This window comes from Natrix helvetica (genome assembly GCF_964273705.1).
Source record: "Natrix helvetica genome assembly, chromosome: 1".
NCBI lineage: Eukaryota > Metazoa > Chordata > Lepidosauria > Squamata > Natricidae > Natrix > Natrix helvetica.
In genome coordinates this window covers 45843406-45865083 of record NC_138548.1, presented here as the reverse complement: position 1 = coordinate 45865083, position 21678 = coordinate 45843406, and the positions used below count along the sequence as shown (strand labels likewise).

Sequence of the window (21678 nt, the reverse complement as noted above, 5' to 3'; positions counted from 1 at the left end):
CTTATGCATAAACAAACTTAAAAGCAAAGGTGTAAGAGAAAACTCTTCACAGAAAATTTGGATGCAATCTATAGGAAAGGATTTAATAAATGAGTAAAAATCCCCAGCTACTATGTTCACTTATTCTGGTTTAGCAATAGCAATAGCACTTAAGATATACTGCTTTATAATGCTTTAACAGCCCTCTCGAAGTGGTTTACAGAGTCAGCATATTGTCCCCAACAATCTGGGTCCTCATTTTATCGACCTCAGAAGGACGGAAGGCTGAGTCAACCTTGAGCCTGGTGGCATTTGAATTGCTAAATTGCAGGCAGCCAGCAGGCAGCAGAAGTAGCCTGCAGCACTGCAATATAGCTACAATCTAAGTCACTGTGGCTCCATTTTTTACCTCTTGATGTGTTCCTTTGATGGCCTTTGGAGGAAAATGAATTGGTGAGAAAGAATTTGTTTTCCGCCCATTGTGTTAGTGTCTCCTCCTGCTTCATTTAAACCTTCACTGGACTGCCTCTTCTACATACCATATAAAAATATTTGCTTCATTTTTTGTACATTAATGCTACCTAGCAATCTTGGCATCTTCACTGGCAAGAGCTTGAGTCAATTGATTAAACCCATCTGCTTTGTCACATAAATCTCTCTATCTGGAGGGCTTGTTAGAGTTGTTTGTTATCAACTTAGACCTTAGGGAAATTATACAACAGCTTGTATGATTTCTTGTAGAACAATTCAATGCCACAGAGCTTGATCACAATCAACGTTTCCAAAATGAAGCCTGCTCCACTCCAACAGCTATAATGGTAAACGTAAAATGCCAAGTCTTATTCACAGCACCCTGCAGTAGTAAATTAATGCAGATATATTTATTTATCCACTTTATGTAACCATCCATTTTTTAAAAAATTTAGGGAATTTATATTGCCGCCTATTCAGACATCGCAAGTCAAGGCGGCTTATAGAATATACAATCTCATATAAAAACAATAAAACTAATAAAACAAGAGCCATATAATAAATTAATATAATAAAATCACCCCCACCCCGGCGACAGTACCCCACACAAGTCATTTAATGGGCTCCATCCTGCTCTGGGTTCCCCAGGCCCGCTGGCAGAATTAGGTCCTCAGTGCCTTCCGGAAGAGTGTTAGAGTGGGGGTTATTCTAATCTCTGGGGGGATGATGTTCCAGAGAGAGGGGGCCACCACAGAGAAGGCTCTTCTGGGTCCCACCGGGTGTATCTCCCTAGACCCGCAACATTTCCTGCCTCCCCTTATGTCTCTGGGCAACTTACAAACAGATTAAAAATATATACAACTTAATAAAACCCCTTAAATTTAAAAAAGGCATTGTGTGCATAAAAAAAGGCACTCTTACCACTTGCTTTTCAGCAGCCACCACAGCTGCTGCAGCTGCAACTGTCTGTCTTCCCAATCCTGCGGTGTTAGTGCAGTCTGGAGGTGTGCCTTTCACACTGGAGAAATAATTGGGTAGGGCAGCTTTGGGGGCTGTTCTGGCATGGAAGAGCGAATGGTTACAAGGGTAAGAAAAAGAACGGGAGGGGTGCTGGCTCTGGGTTCTTTGCTTCCATCCAACTTTGAACTGACTGTGAACTGGAGTCGCTGGTGGATGGTAAGGAGGGGGAGGAGGAGGGAGTGGAGGGTGGAAGGCCACAAAAGAGTCTAGGTCTGTAAACACTGTTTCTGCAGGGGGCGTGCTGTTCACACGACATCGGCCTGACTGTCTTAGGGTCAGAAGTGGGCTTTCGTCTCCAAAGTGCTCGTCGGGGAAGAACTTGTGAGGATTCTGTAGCAGAAAGACAGAACAAGAAATGCAACATGTCTATGGAGATTCTCAGTCATCCAGGTCATGGTTGTCCCAAAGGTGTTTTTTCTGAAGAAGCTTCTTGGATGAGAAGTGAAACGTCTTCAAAGAAAAACCAGAAAGTCCAGTTGCCTCTTGAAAAAGCACCTTTGGGACAAGAAATGCAACACTTCTACTAATACAGATAAATGGTCGGTTGTACTTTTTCCTCCATGCCAACAATATGGAAACACAAGAGGTTTGCATTACAATGTCTTTGCCTGGGCAAAACAAAGACAACATGCCAGCACAATGGGATCTATATACAGTAAGTATCTAATTACAGAGCCTATGTGGGCAAAATACAGTAACTCTTCCTGTTCCATCTTAAGCAGCGATGGGAGTCAAATAATTTAAGGACCGGTTCTCTGCCATAATGATTTCTTCCAACAACCAGTTCACCAAACTGCTCAGAAAGTTAATAACTGCTTCTCCCGATGTGGTGCGAACCTGCTGAATCCCACCACTGCTCCCAAGCATAAAACTATATAACTTCATGTCCTGTAGATCACCATAGGGTGGGGCTCTGTATAGGCTTTAGTCTCGGGATCTTAACATCTTTTTATCAGCATATTTGAATCAAAAGCTTTAAAAGGCTGTAATTTTTATTAAGCCTTCTCATTGTTATGCACAGAAGATAACTCACACTTAGAATAGAGCAGCATAAGGGAGCAACGGGAATACTTTCCTGTCCATCAGTTAGAAACAAATTAATTTGACCTATTCTTTTTTTACATTACAATATGTAACTGCAACGTTCCCTTTAAGCCAAGGGTGTCCAAACTTGGGAACTTTAAGACTTGTGGACTTCAACTCCCAGAATTCCCCAGCCAGCATGGCTGGCTGGGGAATTCTGGGAGTTGAAGTCCACAAGTCTTAAAGTTCCCAAGTTTGGACACCCCTGCTTTAAGCTTTCCTCCGTCAATGAATGTACTCACTTCTTCAACACTTTTTACACATGCTAGTTACCTCTGACTTTGAATGCATGCAGGTTCTAAAACACTTTAAAAAAGAAGACGACCAGCCTGCTTGCATGCTGTGTTCATTGCTTCATACCTGCAGCAACTCAGTAGCAGAATCAGAAAGTCCAAACTCCCTCAATACACGGATCTGAATCTCATAACTGACTGTGGCTCCTTCTCCACAGTTCAGAGCGTAAGCTCGCTGAACTTGCTCAGTATGGCGGAGCTCCAGCAGCCGTCTGACCATTTCTTTAACAACAGAGAGACGAGGAACTGAGGAAAGAGAAGCAGAAAACAATCCGAACTGAAATTAGTCCTGCATCCTTGTAATGAGTTTCAACAGAGCCCAAGTTTAGCAAGATTGATATTTACACTCAAGAAAGAACTGGTCCAAAAGCAATTGATCGGAAAGACATGGGTCAGCAAGATCAATGCAATAATGACTCGAGCTGCAAAGTTGGACAGAGGACAGTACAGATGAATTTCCTTCATTTCCATCTTATTGTGAACCCAGTGAAAACCATACCATTTAGATCAGTTTTCCCACCCGAATTCACTATAAGCAACTGAAGGCAGGATAAGAAGCAATAGATGGAAAATAATCAAGGAGAGAAGCAACCTAGAACTAAGGAGAAATTTCCTGGCAGTTAGAATAATTAATCAGAAGTTGTGGATGCTCCAACTGGAAGTTTTTAAGAAGAGATTGGAGAACCATTTGTCTGAAATGGTACAGGGTTTCCTGCCTGGACAGGGGGTTGGACCATTTTTCATTTCATTTCATTTATTAGCACTTATATACCGCCCCCTCTCCCGAAAGGGACTCGGGGCGGTGTACAGTCCATATTAAAAAACACCAAATAAAATACATGTATGCATAGGAGGAGGATAAAATAGGCCAAAACTGTACAGCTAATAAATAAACAATATAAGAATTTAAAATATCATACAATTTATGCACTATCCCTCTAAAAGCCAGTAAAAAGTATATGCCAGGGGGGCAGACGTTGTAAATTATGCCAAACCAGCCAGTCGGAACAGGTGTGTCTTCAGTTTCTGTCGGAAGGAGCGGAGGTCAGTAGTGGTTCTAATGTCGGGGGGGAGGTCATTCCAGAGGGTTGGGCCCATCACAGAGAAGGCCCTACTCCTCGGTGTCGCCCGTTGGCATTGCCTCGTGGACGGCACCAGGAGAAGGCCCTCCCTGTGAGAGCGGATTGGCCGCAGGGATGTGTGCGGGAGGATGCGCAGGACCTCCAAGGCCCCTTCCAACTCTGTTATTCTGTTATCTTTCCTGGATGCTCTTTATGCAAAATGGATCATCAACACTTCCCATCCTGCCAAGTATTTTCAAATTTGCTCTATGGGTTGGCAGGCACTCTGCAGCACCTGTGGGAATCCTATCTAATGCTATGCAATCTAGCTGCTGGTAAAATTAAGGAAGTCTAACTCCTTTTACAGTATTTCCCCACTAATATTTTCCAAAGAGATTCAGTGGCTCAGTGGCTAAGATACTAAGCTTGTCAATCAGAAGGTCGGCAGTTCAGTGGTTCGAATCCCTAGCGCCGCATAATGGCGTGAGCTCCCGTTACTTATCCCAGCTTCTGGCAACCTAGCAGTTTGAAAGCATGTAAAAAATGCAAGTAGAAAAATAGGGACCATCTTTGGCGGGAAGGTAACAGTGCTCCCTGCACCTTTGGCGTTTAGTCATGCTGGCCAGATGACCACGGAGACATCTTCGGACAGTGCTGACTCTTCGGCTTTGAAACGGAGATGAGCACCGCCCCCTAGAGTCGGGAACGACTAGCACATATGTGCAGGGGAACTTTACCTTTTATTTTCCAATAAATATTTCATTCTGAGCATACTCTGCCTCTTTCCATTAGCTTAGCCAATCTGAATAACGGAATAACAGAATAAAAAATTTGGAAGGGACCCTGGAGGTCTTCTCTTGCTCAGGCAGGAAACTCTATACCAGGGGTGTCCAAACTTGGGAACTTTTAAGACTTGTGGACTTCAACTCCCAGAATTCCCCAGCCAGCATGACTGGCTGGGGAATTCTGGGAGTTGAAGTCCACAAGTCTTAAAGTTCCCAAGTTTGGACACCCCTGCTCTATACCATTTCAGAAAAATGGTTGTCCAACCTCTTCTTAAAAACGTATGACGTTGGTGCACCCACAACCTCTGGAGGAAAGTCATCCACTGATTAATTGTTCTAACTGTCAGAAAAATTCTCCTTAGTTCAAGGTTGCTTCTCTCCTTGATTAGTTTCCATCCATCGCTTCTTGTCCTGCCTTCAGGTGCTTTGGAGAATAGGTTGACTCTCTCCTCTTTGTGGCAACCCCTCATATACTGGAACATACTATCATGTTATCCCTAGTCCTTCTTTCCATTAAATTAGACCATTAAATATGGTCCCCGTTCCTCTGTTTTGCTCCTTCCAGAAGTACATTCTCTCTTTCAGCAACTGCTATGGCTAACATCAACTTCAACTGTGAAATATTTTCGCTTAATGTACCATTTTCAAAGGCTTGCTGAAATTGACCATTGGCTTGCCTGAAGGGTCCTTCTCTGTGCACTGCAGGAGAGTCCAAGCATCGGTTAAATTAGTCTGGTTCCCCAAGGACTGAGGTAATCATTTTCTTTAACCACCTCCTGGTCCTCCTTAATGCCAGATTTTCGACAAGTTCTGGAACCGAAGAAGGATGATAATGCGATGAAAAAAAAGGAGTCGATCTGATGGCCCAGAAACCCTGGACCCAAAGACCCTGGCTGGGGTTGGACTCTCCCTCAGTGCACAGAGAAGGACCCTTCAGGTAAGCCAATGGTCATTCTCCTGTGTGCTGCTTGGAGAGTCCAAGCATGGGACATACCCAAGTTAATTGTCACTAGGGTGGGAAGAAGGTCTGCCCAGGGATTTGGTCATGGAAACAATGCCCTGCAGGATCCAACTGCCGAATGATGCCTCCGCTGAGGCAAACATGTCCAATCTGACAAAGGGCGATGGGGGCGACCACGTTGCCGCTCTGCAGATGTCATCTATTGTTGCCTGGGTTGCCCAGGCAGCGGTGGTGGCTGTGCTCCTCATAGAATGAGCGGTGATATGGTGAGGAACTGCTTTAGCCTGGTGCTGATACGCCGCTGTGATGCATGCCGTGATCATGTGCCTTATGTGAGGTGCTGTCGCCGGGGTAGGGGTGCCACCCTCAGCCATCTGCCGATAGTTGAGGATGTTACCTTCCGTCCCTGGCTGGAGCGACACAAAAAGGGCCTCAGACTGCAAAATTCTGCTGTACATTTAATGTATCTAGGCAGGTCCCATCTGACATCCAGAGTATGCCAGACCCATTCTCTCGGGTGTCTGGGGCGCAGACAAAAGTTTGGTAAAATTACCTTCTGCGCGGTGTGAAACCATGTGTTAATTTTTGGGATGAATGCCAGGTCCAGACAAAGCACAACTCTGTCGGGATGAATAATACATAGGTCCTCTTGGATTGACAGGGGCGCCAGCTCTGATATTCTCCTTGCAGATGTTATAGCAATGAGAAAGACCGTCTTAAGCGTGAGGTGTCCGAGGGAAGCAGCACGAAGAGGTATGAAGGGAGCTGAAGTTAGAGCCTGTAGAACAACTGATAACTGCCAGGATGGTTACCAATGGACCACCAGGGGGTGCAGGTTGGAGGCACCCTTGAGAAAACCCTGGACTTTCGGTAGTCTGCTGAGGGGCTGAGCCGAATCTCCAGACCAAACAGTGGATAATGTAGCGACCTGGCAGCGGAGGGTGTTGGGTGCTAGCCCCCTATCAAGGCCCTCCTGTAAAAAGTCAAAGAACTGGGGAACTGGTGCTGTGACTGGATCAATATGGCGGGTGTCACACCACCTGGCGTAGGTGGCCCAGGTGGAGTTGTAAATTCTGAACGTCAAGGGTTGTCTGGACGCCTGGATGGTATGAATTACATTGTCCGAGAGGTCCTCCCTCCTCAGGAGGTCTTCTCAAGTGCCAGACAGCCAACTGGAGCCACTGAGGTTCCGGTGGACGATGGCCCCCTGGCTGAGGGAGACCTGACCCTTAGGGATCCGCCACGGGTTGGACACCGAGAGGCTGACGAGATCGGTGTACCAGGACCTTCGGGGCCAATGAGGTGCCACCAGAAGCACCTCCGCTCCTTCCGCAATGATTTTGAGTACTACTTGCAGTAGAAGAGGAAGCAATGGGAAAGCATACAAAAGACCCTGGGGCCATCTGCAGTGAAGAGTGTCTCACCCCCCTGCCTGGGGTGAGTGAAAGGTCAATCACGGGGGTGCCAAATCTCTGTGACAACTTGTGGAGCAGGGCCGGGTGCAGGCGCCATTCTGCATTGTCTATGGTGGTCCTGCTCAACCAATCCAGCTGGGTGTTGTCCACCCCTGAGATGTGATCAGCTCAGATGAATTTTGATGTGTCACTCCGCCCACCTTCCCAGGACCTCTGCTTCCGCCATGAGATTCCTGGATCTCGTGCCACCCTGTGTGCCTTGGTGGCCACATTGTCCATCATCAATAGTACATGTTGGTGTTGAATGTCCTGCTGGAAGTGACGTAGGGAAAGTCTCGCTGCCCTCATCTCTAGCCAGTTGATGTTGCAAGCTGCTTCAGCTGAAGACCACCTGCCCTGTGTCACATGTTAACCAATGTGGGCGCCCCAGCCAAATAGGCTGGCGTCCATTGTGATGATTACTCACGTTGGCTCTTTGAAGAGGTGTCCTTTTAGCACAGCCGATGATCACCATCACTGGAGGGACCTCTTCACCTTCAGTGGAACTCGGACTGTCATTGCACAGTTGCTTCTATTGACTCTCTGATGAGGCAGAAGCAACCACTGCAACTCCCATGAGTGGAGTTGTGCCCACGGAACTACCGAGATCATCTTCCCTAATAACTGCGAGAGGAACAGGATAGGGACCAGCCTCAACTCCTACACCTTGTGGACTAGGGTACCTAGGCTGTCTATCCTGTCTTGGGAGAGAAACACCTGGCAGATTGTGGTGTCTATTACGGTTCCCAGGTGGAGGACCCTGGTAGTTGGTGTGAGGTGACTTTTCTCCAGGTTCACAGAGAACCCGTGGTTCTAAAGGGACCTCATGATGACCTGGAGATCCACAAGGCTTGTTTCCTGGACGACAACTGAATTAAGATGTCATCCAGGTAACATTGGAGCCTTAAGGGTCTGCACCTGCGACTGAAAGAATTTTGGTGAAGGTCCTGGGGGCCGACGACTGGCCAAATGGAAGGGCCCTGTACTGATAGTGTCAGCCCACATAGAAGAACCATAGGAACCTTCGGTGCTGTGGCCAAATTGGGACGTGTAGGTATGCCTCTTTTAGGTCTATGGACCTGAGGAGGTTCCCCTGACGAATCCCTGCTAGGATGGTTTGCAGGGATTGCATTTTGAACCTCCTGTATGTGAGATGGAAGTTGAGGTTCTTCAGGTCCTGGATTGCCCTCCACCCCCATGAGCTCTTGGGTACCAGGAAAAGAATGTAATAAAATCCCTTCTGCTCCTGATTGGCTGGTACCTGCTCTATGGCATTGATCTCCAGAAGATGATGGATTTCCTGGCACATGTGCTGTCTCTTGGTTGGACAAGAGGGGTGGGACAGCAGATGAAATTCCTCGAGGGATGGGAGATGAACTCCAGGGAGAGTCCTTCCCTCACGATCTGTAAGACCCAGGAGTCCTCCGTGGTCTGTTCCTATTGGGAGATGAAAAGTCCCCCGATGGGAGGTGCTCCCTGATGGTCACTTGGTTTTGTGGAAATGCCTGTGAGAGGCCCCACCATGGTTGGTCTGCAGTAGTTATATTGCTGCTTACCCCTGTCCCGAAAGGACTTCTTGTCTTGAAACCTGTCAAATGACTGAGTGAACGGTCTGTAGAGGAGTTGAACGAGGACTCATTCGCACGAAAGGACTGTCTCCTAAAGTAGGGAGTGGACTTGCAATCCTGCTTTTTATTCAGGATAGGGAGGACCTTCTGCTTGTCCTTAGATTCACCTAGGACCGGGTCTAAGGCCTCTCCAAACAGTTTAGTCCCTTTGAAGGGAGCAGAGGCGAGCTTCCACTTTGATTTCATATCGGCCTGCCAATGACAAAGCCAAAGAAGAAGCCTAGATGTTACTTTAGATGCTAGCACCCTGGAAGCAAATTTCATTAAGCGAGGCGTCGGCCAAGTACTGAACTGCTGCTATGATTTTGGTCCTGTCCTGACAGAGACGTGCGTTACCTGCCGGAAGTTTAGACTGTAGTTCGTGCAGCCAAATAATGGAAGTCCTATTAAAGAAAGAGGTGGAGAAAGAACCCTTAATGGCCCAGGCTGCCACTTGATGTGTTTTGTGGCAAGCCTTCTCCACCTTCTTCTCTTCCACCTTGAGACCCTCCATTAGGTCTGCTGGCAGAATAGAGTTGGAAATAAGAGCTGCTATCCGGGGGTCTAGCAAGGGTAAGGCCAAGATGTCCTCTAGATTTGATTCCACTGAATATAGCTTCTTGTCACCACCATTGAGTGCGGCGAGGGAACCAGGCTGGACCCACTGCCGCTGAACACTGTCCATGAAGAGACTGGGAATGGGAACAAGTTCTGTGGAGGGACTTGCATCTTAAACATGCTATCATTAGGGTTGGAGGCGATCGAGTCCGAGGAATTCTGGCCTGCTTGGGGTTTAGTACCCAACTGGGTAATGGCCTTTGCCTTGTGTGAGATAGACTTAAATAGGGTAGGCTTGAAGAGCCCGGAGAAGGCAGGGGCATCTGGGGGAAGGTCTTCGTCCTCCGAAAGCTTCTGCTCCTGCTCCTCTGGGTCCTCGCAAGCAGGGACCTCACTGACCACAGAAGATTCTAGAGAAGGATGGTGTACTCTGCAGCTAACACCGGACCCTCCTTCCTGGATCCAGATGGGGCTGTTTTATCTGGGACCTGATCCCACTTCTGGAGCCTCTTGGCTATGCCCTGGGAGATGGCACAGGCGATAACCACCTGCATTTAGGCTGACAGTTCGGGGTCCTGGTCTTCTCTGGGCCTATCCCCTCCCTTGGATCTGGAGGAAGAGGGTCCCCGGCCCTCAGAAGGTGAGAGTAGGACCCCTCCATAAGGCTGTGCTGTTTCCATTGGGTCAGGTTCGGATACAGAGGAAGGCACGGGGGAACAGGAATCCACCAGGGAAACGTCAGGAGACAAAACCTGAGACACTACCTCCTCCTCAATGACCTGCAGGGGGTCCCCAATGGGAGACGGGGGAAGGAACGACTCAACCTGCATGGTGGCCTACGGGTTGGTCTGCCTGGCCTGGTGCTGGGCCTTCTCAAATAGCTCTTCGAGGACCTGCTGACGATGCTCAGCATCCCTAGCCGCAGCCGAGGATGATTGGTAGGGATGACTTCCCTTTCCTGCCCCCTCCCCTTCCTGGCCTTCTTGCCTTTGCCTGTGGCCTTGGCCTGATTAGGGGCCCGAGAGGGATCTGGTCTACCATTGTAGCAGGTGGAGGGGCCTGGCTGCTCCAGATCTGCCGGTTCCGAAGCTTTAGCCATTTCAACTGCTCATAAAGTTTCTAAGGCTGGAGATGATCACTGGGGAGGGGGCACTTTGTTGCAGCCTTCAGTCAATTGAGGGAAAAAGAGCCCAAGGGTTCACGAACCAGAGAGGTTGGGCAGTCTGACAGATCACTCAGAGAGGGACGAAAATGGAATAAACCCTCTCTGTGCCAGTGTATGACTGCGAGGCGACCAAAGATTCCAGCGCTGCCCGACGATGAAGGGTGAGTGGCAGCAACCCTGCCGCAGTCCCGAAAAGGATCAGTTGGCCACTCAGCAGCGATCTGCGAAGGAACATACAGTGGAACAGGGAAGCTTGAAAAGCGCGCAAAAAAGCAAGCTGACAAAATGGCCATTGCTCTGGTGTGGGGGTGTAGGAGGAGAAATGGTGGCCACGACTTTCAAAACTGGCCAAATATTTCTCCGTGGGTTGGCAGCACGCAAAAGTCCAGAAAACAACCGCCGACAGCTCCCAGCAGCCGCTGAGAGCTCCGCCGCCCTTCTGGGAGATAACAAAGCCCCAGGGATCTCTGCCGCTGACCGCAAGTGGTGTGGCAGGTAGAGCACACCCCCCATGTCTGCTCCTACCTCAATTGACAGTTCGAGAGAAGTGAGGACAAAAATAAAATTTGTGGAAAAAAAGAAAAAGCCAAGATAAAAACAAAGGGCTAAAATAGGAACAGAAAAAAACTGCTAAACAAAGGAGAGTCCAAGCCTGTATTAAACTAGTAGCTGGAACTCACAAAAATAGTCCTTAACGGGCCAGACTGAGGAAAAAATCTGGCATTAAGAAGGACCAGGAGACGTGGTTAAATTGGTTAATTTCTAGAAGTTTCCTTTTTGATTGCATATTTTTTTGGTCATTTTGGATCAGGAAATAAATGAAAACGGCCATGTAAAACAAACAAGCTTTCTAAAAATTTTTTTTAAAAAGGGTCCAACTACCCCTCCCCACCCCAAAGGGAAAGAAAAACCTTCCGAAATATCCCAGCTTCATTCATCTTCATGAATCAATATTGACCACTGTGGCCTTTTCTCTCCCAAAGCTTTCAAAGTCACCCGAACACCAATTTATTTGTCCTTACAAGTGCAATCATCCAGACTATACAGCTTGGCTCAGTGTCTTCAATGCTTCCGGTCACTAATCAAGTCTGATCACCACCAGCTGATAAGCATAAAATCCTGTACCAAATACTAAACTATCCAGTGACTGGAATTAATTTCAAGGGTTGACCCTTGTTGTTCAACAACAACTTTCTTGATGATAACACCAAAATAACTGCAGCACTTATGCAGCTCAGCTTTTATTATGTTACGCACAACTCCCAAGGATTTTTCTGCGCGAGGAAGAATATGGGTAATAAAAAGCAAGTTTTCTAGCCAAATCTGGGCATCCCGTTTTTTTCTTTCTTACTAATGATGGATTGCTGTGAGTAGCAAAGCAAGGACCAGGACCAGATACCTGTACTTCCAACAAAATATTGGCAGCTGACAAAAAAGCTAATTCTTGAGCGCTGGCACCAGACTTGTCCCCCTGAAGTTCATTTTTGGCAGTTCATTTAAGCTTAGTTCTTGGATTAGCTTCAATGAAGGTCGGCATTTGGAGGGCTGTTTTATAAAAGTCTTCCTCTTATACATAAACTTTAATTGAAGAATGCCCAGAAGAATTTCTGGCATCACAAGAACCTTTCAACACTGTCCACTATTCATGCCGGTTCTGATACACATTCTGTACTCCAAACTTGAAGCGACCATGCCTTCATCTTGTTTTATATCAACAGACTCTGTGGCTCTTCTTAATACAAATATATTATGCCAAACATAAAAATCCACCACATTCTTTTTTGATTATGAAGAAATGTGTGTATTTTTAAAGTGAATCTTACGTTAATCAAAAATACCAAACTAATATGAATTTATGTATTATGCAAGCACACATCATGGATGAACTAATACATTTTATTTCTGTCTAACTTACAGAAATGGGGAAAAGGGAGAAATGTTTTTTTTCCATTAACATACAGTGGAATCTGTCAATATTCCACTTGCACAGGACAAAATGTTCACTTTTTTTTTTTGCTTTGCTTTGCAGGGAAGAGATCTAGAAATTCCCTGTTAAAAATTATCAGGGTATTATGACCCTTTATTAATTATCATACACTCGTCCTCCTGTTTTTATTTTTTTCATGAAACCCTGGTATTTCAGTGTTAAAGAATTTCACAACCAAGAACGATGTATTTATGAATTGGCTAAGAAACATACCTGGAATTTCATTGGCTACAACGGAAGGAGGACTGGACTGATTACTGGTCATTTGCTGGTGATTTATCATATGACAGCACTGTGGGACAGCATTGTTTACCATGTAGAGGGTATCTGGCACATTGGACATTCTCACCATCCGTAAACGGACAAGGTCCGTCTGCTCCACCATCATCTCATCCAGAAGTGACTGAAAGAACAAAGGTAAAAGAAATGCACTGAAATAAAAAGGTAGTAAATACAGGTAGTCCTCAACTAACGACCACAACTGAGGCCAGAATTTCTGTTGCTAAGTGAATTTTGGACCATTTTACGACCTTTCTTGCCACAGTGATTAAAAGCGAATCACTGCAGTTGATTAAGACAGTAACCCGGTTGTTAAGTGAATCTCGCTTCCTCATTGACTTTGCTTGTCAGAAGGTCACAAAAGCGGATCACATGACCCCAGGACACTGCAACCGTCATAAATATGAGCCAGTTGCCAAGTGTCTGAATTTTAATTACGTAACCATGTAAGTGTGAAAAATGGTCGTAAGTCACTTTTTCAGCGCTGTTGTAGCTTTGAACGGTCACTAAATGAACCGTTGTACATCAAGGACTATCTGTACTAGATATAGCCTTCTTTTTTTAAAAAAAAAAAGACCATATAATGGTAGATAAGAATAGATAATGGAACCTTACTTTTTCAGGAAATAAACTTTTCTTTCCTTTAAAGATAATTGTATACATTATTTATATTAAATATGGGCAGCTTCTACTCTTATGATTCACTAATTCTTTTTTTTTTCTTCATGTAAATCATTCAGATGACTTTTAATGGGCTCACTAATAAGAAGCTACTTTGCTAATATGGGTCTTAACTCATCAATCTTACAAACACAAGTCACCTGCATATTATCTGAAATATTGCTGATAACCAAAAATACCAAAGGATTTCATCATACAAAGAACAAGGGTGAAAAAATATATATACTTCATACAAAATTTGCATTACAGCGCAAACTGTCTTGTATAAGTACTAACAGAAAACAGAAAACAAAATCAAATTTCACACTCTATGACATTCTGGAAAAACTGAATTGCATCAAAAGTCTGGAATTTTTTTCTCCTTACACCTCTGGTGGGCGGGAAGCAGTGGTGAAGTTCAAATTCTTTTACTACCGGTTCTGTAGGCATGGCGTGGTGGGCGTGGTGTGTCTTGGTGGGCGTGGCAGGGGAACGATACTGCAAAATCTCCATTCCCAGCCCACTCTGGGGTCAACCAGAAGTGGCATTTGCTGGTTCTCCAAACTACTCAAAATTTTCGCTACCAATTCTCCAGAACCTGTCAGAACCTGTTGGATTTCACCCCTGGCGGGAAGGCTTTCTTCTTGAAATCGATAGAGGAAGTCTTCCATAGAGGAAGACTTCTACAGAGAGGGATAAAGCGTGCAGTTGTTCCCTGCTTTCTTCTGTCATCCTTTCTCTTGTAAAGGAAAGCACATGGTCCCTTCCTCCAGACACAGAATGAGGCTGACAGTCATGGCTCATTTCTGTTTAGGAAGAGGATGCCTTCCTCCGTCTAGATAAGCTGGAAGGTTTCTGCAAATTTGCACATGTGTATGGGGTAAATAGGAAGGCGCATGCTCTGAGAAAACTCAGAGAGATGAGAAGAGATTAAATCAATCTTTCCAATGTGTTCAGCAGGGTAACTGCATGGAAGAAAAGATCTGAAATCCTGTTCTTTTTGAGACACCAAAGGAGATGGAAGCTTGTCTACCTTCTAATTCAGGAGTGTCAAACTCAAGGCCCGCTGGGTGCTTAAATCTGGCCTGTGTGGCCAGACTGGAAACAGCAAAGGATGGGCCTGCAGTGGCTCTGCTAATGAAAATGGAGCTTTCGCACCCCATTTTCAGCCTGGGTGGCTTCCTGAAGCCCTCTGCCAGTGAAAACGGAGCTCGGCGGGGTGGCTCCCCCAAGCTCCATTTTTGCTGGCAGAGGGCTATCAAAACAAACTAAAAACAAAAGGAGAAATGTTTGCTCTTTTGCATTTGGGCATGCAAGAAGGGACAGAAAAGGAGAAAGGAAAAGAGGAAAGACAAAGAAAAAGAAGTTAAGATGGGAAGAGAGCAAGGAAGATAAACTAAAGAAAGAGGGGAAGGAAGAAGGAAGGAAAAAGAGGAGGGAAGGAAAAAGAAGAGAAGGAAAGAAGGAAGGAGATTATAATGAATGAGGGAGGGTCTCAGGGAATTCTGCCTTAACAGTCGGCCACCACAGGTGCCCCCAATGCATGTCCCCTGTCACCACCACCCCGGCCACACACACACCCAGCCCTCTAAGGTCAAACACAACCCTGATGAACTCTCAATGAAATTGAGTTTGACACCCCTGCTCTAATTTATCAGATAGTCATATACTGCAAAGAATCCTTAGTGAATCCAGGATGAGAACATGGAAAAAGGAAGACTAACATTCAGAAATACTGATGTCTGCCTGCAGGTGTCTGTTACAGGTTTCAAAGTCATCTTAAGCACTTTTGCACTTCAAACTCATAATACTTTTAAAATATCATTCTGAATATAGAACGTCCTTGGTCAGTTGACACGCTTACATGGCAGGCTGGATAACTGAAAGCTATTTATGAGATGGATGGCAGCATTAATACATCATTTTACCTTAGCCTCCTCCACATATGGTGAGAACAGCCTCGGCCTCACATAAATTCCAGCATTTTTTTGCCGCAGCCACACATTTGACTTTCCACCTTCTGCTGTTGGCAGCATGTCTGAAGGAGGTGTACTAATGAGACCTCTTTTCATCTTTAAAAGAAAACATCACATCAGAAAGGTAACAATAATTTTTAAGTATAAAACAGCAAACCATTTACAACCTGATGAGAGTCACCAGTAAGGAATAACTGAACTGTACTCATACCAAATTAAAAACAAACAATTGACTGAAGAATCAGAGCAAGTACCCCCAAACTTTCCAAAAGCACAATAAATTTTATATAATGATGACCTAAGTCAGGGGCAAGAGATCTGTTCTTTGGTGGTGTTTTGGTGATCAGTTGGATATCACCAAAGAAACAAGCCCCTGAACATGATTGGACTCTTCCTGGCCCATTTTTTTCTGTACTTTTCTCATGGACAGCAGCATAAAAAGCTGAAGCAGGATTCAAAGGAAACTTTAAAATATACTTACCGAATCTGTCAGTACTTCACTGTTCATAGGCAGGATGTGCTCAGTGCGGACGAACGGTAAGAGAGGGGAAAGGATTTCTTTTAATTCCTCGATATCAAGATCTCGTCTCTTTACACCACGCTTGTTCACACTATGAGCTGTGCCACTCAGCAAATTGGGTTCTGACAAATTAAATAAACTGCTTTACTCATGTGTTCTAATTTTTTTTAAAAAATGATTAAAGACATATTTATTCAAAAGTTTTATTATTTCTTACTTATGAACATTACTTATATAAAAACCAGGTTTAGGACCAGCTTACCATAAAATTAACCCAAATAAAAGAACTTCTCAATTTATTTATTTTTTAACGTTTTTTTAAAAAAATGTTTTTAATTCTTCTATTTGGGTTAATTTTTACTGTAAGCTGATTTGAGACCTATTGTCATATAAGTAACATTACTGTTACTTACTTATATGCATGTGGTGCGTGGTGGCCCAGTGGTTAGAAAGCATTACTGCAGGCTAATTCACTGCTCATTCCAGGAGTTCGATTCTGACTGGCTCAAGGTTGACTCAGCCTTTCATCCATCGAGGTCAGTAAAATGAGGACATAGATTGTTGGGGACAATATACTGACTCTGTAAACTGCTTAGAGACAGCTGGAAAGCATTATGAAGTGGTATATAAGTCTAAGTGCTATTGCTATGTTCCCTAAAATAGAGCTGTTAGAAGCTAACATTGAGGTAAACATGCAGGCAAGAATTCTCTAGTTTTTTGCCCTTCGATTTTTTGGGACAGCATTGTTTTCCTTTTGTTTGAATAACTTTATTAAGCTTATCTTAATGTTCATCCTACAGTTTTTCTGACTTCTATATGGGTGGAAGGAACTCTTCTGACCAGAAAAGAGAGTTTGGGAGGCCCATGACGGTTTATATTTTATTTAGGATTTTAATGTCATGATATCTGAGAATTGCCTTCTCATCACTGCAATATGCTTTCAAAGCTGACACCAGCCAGGACACCGAACAACTCAAAGAAGCAGTGCAAGACTGGAAGATGTGGAGAACCTGGCTCACAGAATTTCCAAGAGTCGGACACGACTGAATGGATAACATTATCATCATTCCTGCAATATATACTGCAGCAGCCAAATATATGGACTACATTTAAATGTGGTGGCTTGGTAAACTGGACTATCAGGGATGTACTGAGGTTCTTCCTTCAATATTGTGATTTAAAGAAAAAGCATGGTATAGATAGTCCTCGACTTAAAACTGGTCATTTAACATACATGACATAATTGAAAAAAGTTACTTATGACCTGTCCTCTTTTGCAATTTTATGGCAAAAACCACTAATTAGATAAAATGGATTCACACTTATGAACATATAATTTGCTTAATGAACACATGGTTTGCTTAACAACATCTGTGACCTGCTTAATGATGGTCATAAAAATGGTTATAAAATTGAGACCAATCAGGTGATACCTCGACTTATGACCAAAATTCCAGTCCCAAGTGTGGTAGTAAATTGCGCACCACCTGTACACACATTTATTAGCTAGTTAAACTCTGTTGGTGCAAAACACACACATACACAACATATACAGATGAATATATAAGGAGTTTCAGAGTTGCAGTGGATAACTGCAACATACATCAATGTGCCAAAAGTCCTAGCTAATTTCTGCTGCTATTATAGACAGGGCAGCCCCTGGGCAATGGTAATGTCACCAGCAAATGCTTTCACCATGGAAATATTTGTAGTATTGTAGACAAAGGGGACATAATGAATGAAAGAAAGAAAGAATGAACAAGTTAGCTTCAAAGATCTTTAAAGATTAAATATTAATAATGAAACATAGTATCTATTAAACACCTACCTCGATCTGCAATTCTTTTTATTAATTGATGTTCACCCCATTTCACAAGGTATTTCAAGATATCTTGCTCACTTGCCTATTGAAGAGGGATTTAAAACAAAGCATAAAAACACAGCATCTTACGCACACAGCATCATCAAATTAACTTTTAGGCCCCAAGTGCTTATTCTAATGAAGCTTAGATTAATAATAAATTACAGCTAATTAAGCTTCTTAATGGCAAAGATTTGTAACACAATATGCTACTGTTGCTCATTGCATTTCAGTCAAACAGTTTTCATTACTAGCACTTCTGATTCTACAAAGGAACTTTGTTAAACTAGTCTACTTTTCATTACATTTGTGTTTGTGTGAATTTTCATTCTCTTTCAATCAATACACCTGGGGGTGTCTTTGAGACCTAGTCATTGCACAAAAGTGTCTAATAATGTGTGCCTGGACTTTGCTGCTGTTGCAATGTTTTTTGGGGGTGAGGGGGTGAGTTGCATCTTCTTGTATTTTGTTCTGTAAAATGCTAGTGTTTAAAATTCTTTTTAAGCGCTGAAAGTAGTTTGATGAGTGAAACAAGGAGAAAGCTGTAACATCCCCACTCTTGAAATGAAATTGTGCTTCTTGCATCGCATTGCAGAAGAACTGAAAACTGCACTGAAGAGTCACTAAGAATTGACAGAAGTGCTGGAGTAAGGCAGCATGTAAGTGTAAATACATCATCATCACCATCATCATCATTATCATTATTATTATACTTTATTAATTAAACATGAAACTCAGTCACCTGAACATTCAAAAATGCATCATAAATACCATTGACTGGTGCTAATGGTGGATACGGGTTGCTGCCAGTGTTCTAGTTATCAACCAAGTACCTTCTTAAAATATACAATGTTCTGAGTAGCACAGTTTTTTACAGTTCCACTGGTGTTATTGAGGGAAGCTGCAATTTGTTGATGTATCTTATAAAATTCTTAGACACGGTACCAAGTGCCCCGATGACAATGGGTATCATTATTATTATTACATGGTTAATCTTTGATGAGATTCACAGCCTTTGGGGCTGGTTGATAGCTCAACAGCTCGAGTCCTAACCAAGGACCTAGGAACTGTTAAGGTAATGTCGGAGGATATAAGTTGTTCCAAGTAGGGTGATTTTTTGTAGAGTCGGAATGTTCAAGTCCGATAAATTTAGAATTTCCAAATAGCGAGGTAGCCCTTTAGGTATTGCTCGAAGGGCTCCAATTACAATCGGGACAACACTCAATTTCTTTTTCCACAGTCGCTCACCTTCAATTTGCAAGTTCCGGTACTTTGTGATTTGCTTTCTTGCTGCTTATTTTCAATTCGTGCATCACCAGGTATTTAGGAGGAGGAGCTTCCTGGAGCAATGGCGGTCTGCCTGAGAGCTCCTTAGACCCGCGAGCTCTTTTAAGGGAGCAGGGGTGCTGCCGGCCCCCCTTTTACACCATGGGGGCCAGGTGTCCAATAAACAGTCACCCTGGGTTTTTCTATGACCCAAGGGGGGTCTCCCAGGGTGGTGTGAAGATCTGGAAATAGCTCGGAGAGCGGACTGGGGAGCTGCCGAGGAGAGACACCGCCCAGGAATGCCGTTTGAGTTGGAGGAGTTGAATTTGCCGTTCTGGGAGCGGAGAGGTACGGAGGAGCTCGGGAGAATGGCAAAAGGCGGAGAAACGGCATCCGGAGCGTGCGGGGGTGTGTTATTGTCGCTTTGGAGGCTTGTGGCTTGGAGCGAGCCGAAAACCGAATGCCAAATCCCCCTGGCCTACAGCAGACTGGAGAGATGTGGGAGATGCTGGAGGTCGAGTTGGGAGGACTGGAGGTTGATTGGATTGGACAGGACTGGAGCAGGAAGGTCTGGAGGCCGGTAGGAGCGGCGTTGGGGCTTGAAATGGCTGGAGTGCTTAGAACATGGATGCAGGCCTAGGCAAGACTTGAATGCCGAAGGCCGGTAGGAGAAGGGCAGCGTTTCAGGAGGCCGCCTGGAGGCCGGGGGGGGGGGAGGCTTGCTGGAACTGGCAGGCTTGTTGGGAACTGGCAAGAGGTTTAACATCAGACTTGGCAGGAGAGCTTCTTCCCCTGCCAGCCACCTCCTTGACTGTTCCGTTTATTCCCCCCCCCTGCTGACTTTTGGACTAACAGCTGCCCCTGCTTTTCATCCGTGCGCGCCTGGAGGTTTTTACCGCCCTATTTTCATCTGACTGACCATCTGCCCCTCCCCATTATCAAGCAAAAATCCATCTACCCCTCGCCATCCACCACTGACCACCTACTAGCCCCCACTTAGTGACCAGCACTTGACCATCTTATTATCATCATTACCCCCCCCTCATCTTGGACTGGATGACTTTTTATACTGATACCCGGCTGTTACAATTTTACTGGACTATGGCATACGATCATACCATCTGCAGCACAGAGCCTAGGCCCTAATGAACTTTTAACAGCATATGTATTCCAGGCTAGACCTTATCCTACTGCGGGAATACCCCCTCTCGCAGGTGTGGCCTTCTGCCCTTTCTAGGGCCCACCTTGATGACGGATTTCTTAATCCCGAGAGGTGGAGGAAGCGGAGACTTAGGGGGTTTTTAGTGAAATGTTTTTTAAATTCTTTTAGGGGTTTAGGGGTTGGGGGGGGTGGGCCAGATCAGGAGCGATGACGGAGCCAGGTCACCAGGCGGGGTCTTGAGCAGAAGGAGCAGAGAGGAGGAGGGGGGAGAGGATATCATTCCCATACAGGGCTTCGTGATTCCAACAGTCGTAGGGAGGGGCAGATACGAGGACAGACTAACAACCCGTAGTCGGTTGGGAGACCGTGGGTGCTGGTTACACCCGGTCGCTTGTACCAACCCCCGCGTTCTAGGTGGTCAGGATCTGCAGGCCCAGGGCCTGAGGCTGTTGTTATGCAATGCGAGGTCCGTTGTCAATAAGGCCCCCCTCATTCACGATCTGATTTTGGAGGGGGAGCCGGACCTCGCGGGAATAACGGAAACCTGGTTGGGCCACGAGGGAGGGTTACCCCTCGTGGAAATGTGCCCACCAGGTTACCAAGCATTTCACCAGCCCCGGGCCCGGGGAAGGGGCGGTGGGGTAGCAGTGATTATCCGGGAGGATTTAGAGCCGAGGGAGTCCACTGTGCTACAGACGTCCGGATGTGAATCCCTGGTTGTGAAATGGGGCCCTAGGAGGCAGATGGGCTTGCTGATAGTATACCTGGCTCCCCGCCATACATCAGCGACCCTGCCTGAGCTCCTCGAGCTGATCTCATCGGTGGCGGTTGAGACCCCCAAACTTTTAGTGATGGGGGATTTTAACCTGCCGTCAGTGGGAGAAGCATCAGAGGGGGCTCGGGAGTTCATGGCTTCCATGATAGCCATGGACCTGACTCAAATGATTCAGGGCCCGACACACGAGGGAGGTCACACCTTGGACCTTGTTTTTGTCTCTCGCCAGTGGTTGAGTGATCTGGGAGGAGTGAATTTAACCATCACTCCTCTGTCATGGTCAGATCACTCACTCCTCCGTCTTGACTTCCCTGGTGCTACTCCTCGCTGCGGGGAGGCGGAACCGGAGAACACTAGATGGTTCCGCCCCAGGCGCTTGATGGAACCAGACAGGTTCCAGACGGAGCTTGGGCCACCTCCTGCAGCCCTGACCCGCCCTCGGGTAGAGGACCTGGTGGCCGCGTGGAATAATGCGACTACCGGGGCCTTGAACCGGGTGGCGCCTTTGCGGCCTCTCCGGCGGCAACGATCCACCCTGGCCCCTTGGTTTACCGAGGAGCTAAGGGTGATGAAGCGCCGCAAGAGATGCCTAGAGAGTCGTTGGAGATCCTCCCGAACCGAACTTGACCGAGCACAGGTACGAGCCCATTTAAGGACGTACCTAGTGGCATTGAGAACGGCCAAACGTCAATATTGTGCCGCTCTCATTGCATCCGCAGAGAACCGCCCTGCCGCCCTGTTTCGGGTGTCCCGCT

At 45.6% G+C, this 21678-nt stretch overlaps 1 protein-coding gene across 3 annotated transcripts in view; it reads right to left on the bottom strand.

Moving 5' to 3' along the window:
• Positions 1-21678, bottom strand: part of BTBD7 (BTB domain containing 7) — an 86755-nt gene that overhangs the window by 7360 nt on the left and 57717 nt on the right. For all 3 annotated transcript variants that reach the window (XM_081939445.1, XM_081939446.1, XM_081939447.1), the window contains 6 exons: positions 17688-17763; positions 15821-15981; positions 15292-15435; positions 12638-12827; positions 2914-3092; positions 1372-1800 (listed from right to left, as the gene is read on the bottom strand). In XM_081939445.1, the coding sequence (XP_081795571.1) occupies positions 1372-1800; positions 2914-3092; positions 12638-12827; positions 15292-15435; positions 15821-15981; positions 17688-17763 (1179 nt within the window). The remainder of the gene's footprint in view (positions 1-1371; positions 1801-2913; positions 3093-12637; positions 12828-15291; positions 15436-15820; positions 15982-17687; positions 17764-21678) is intronic.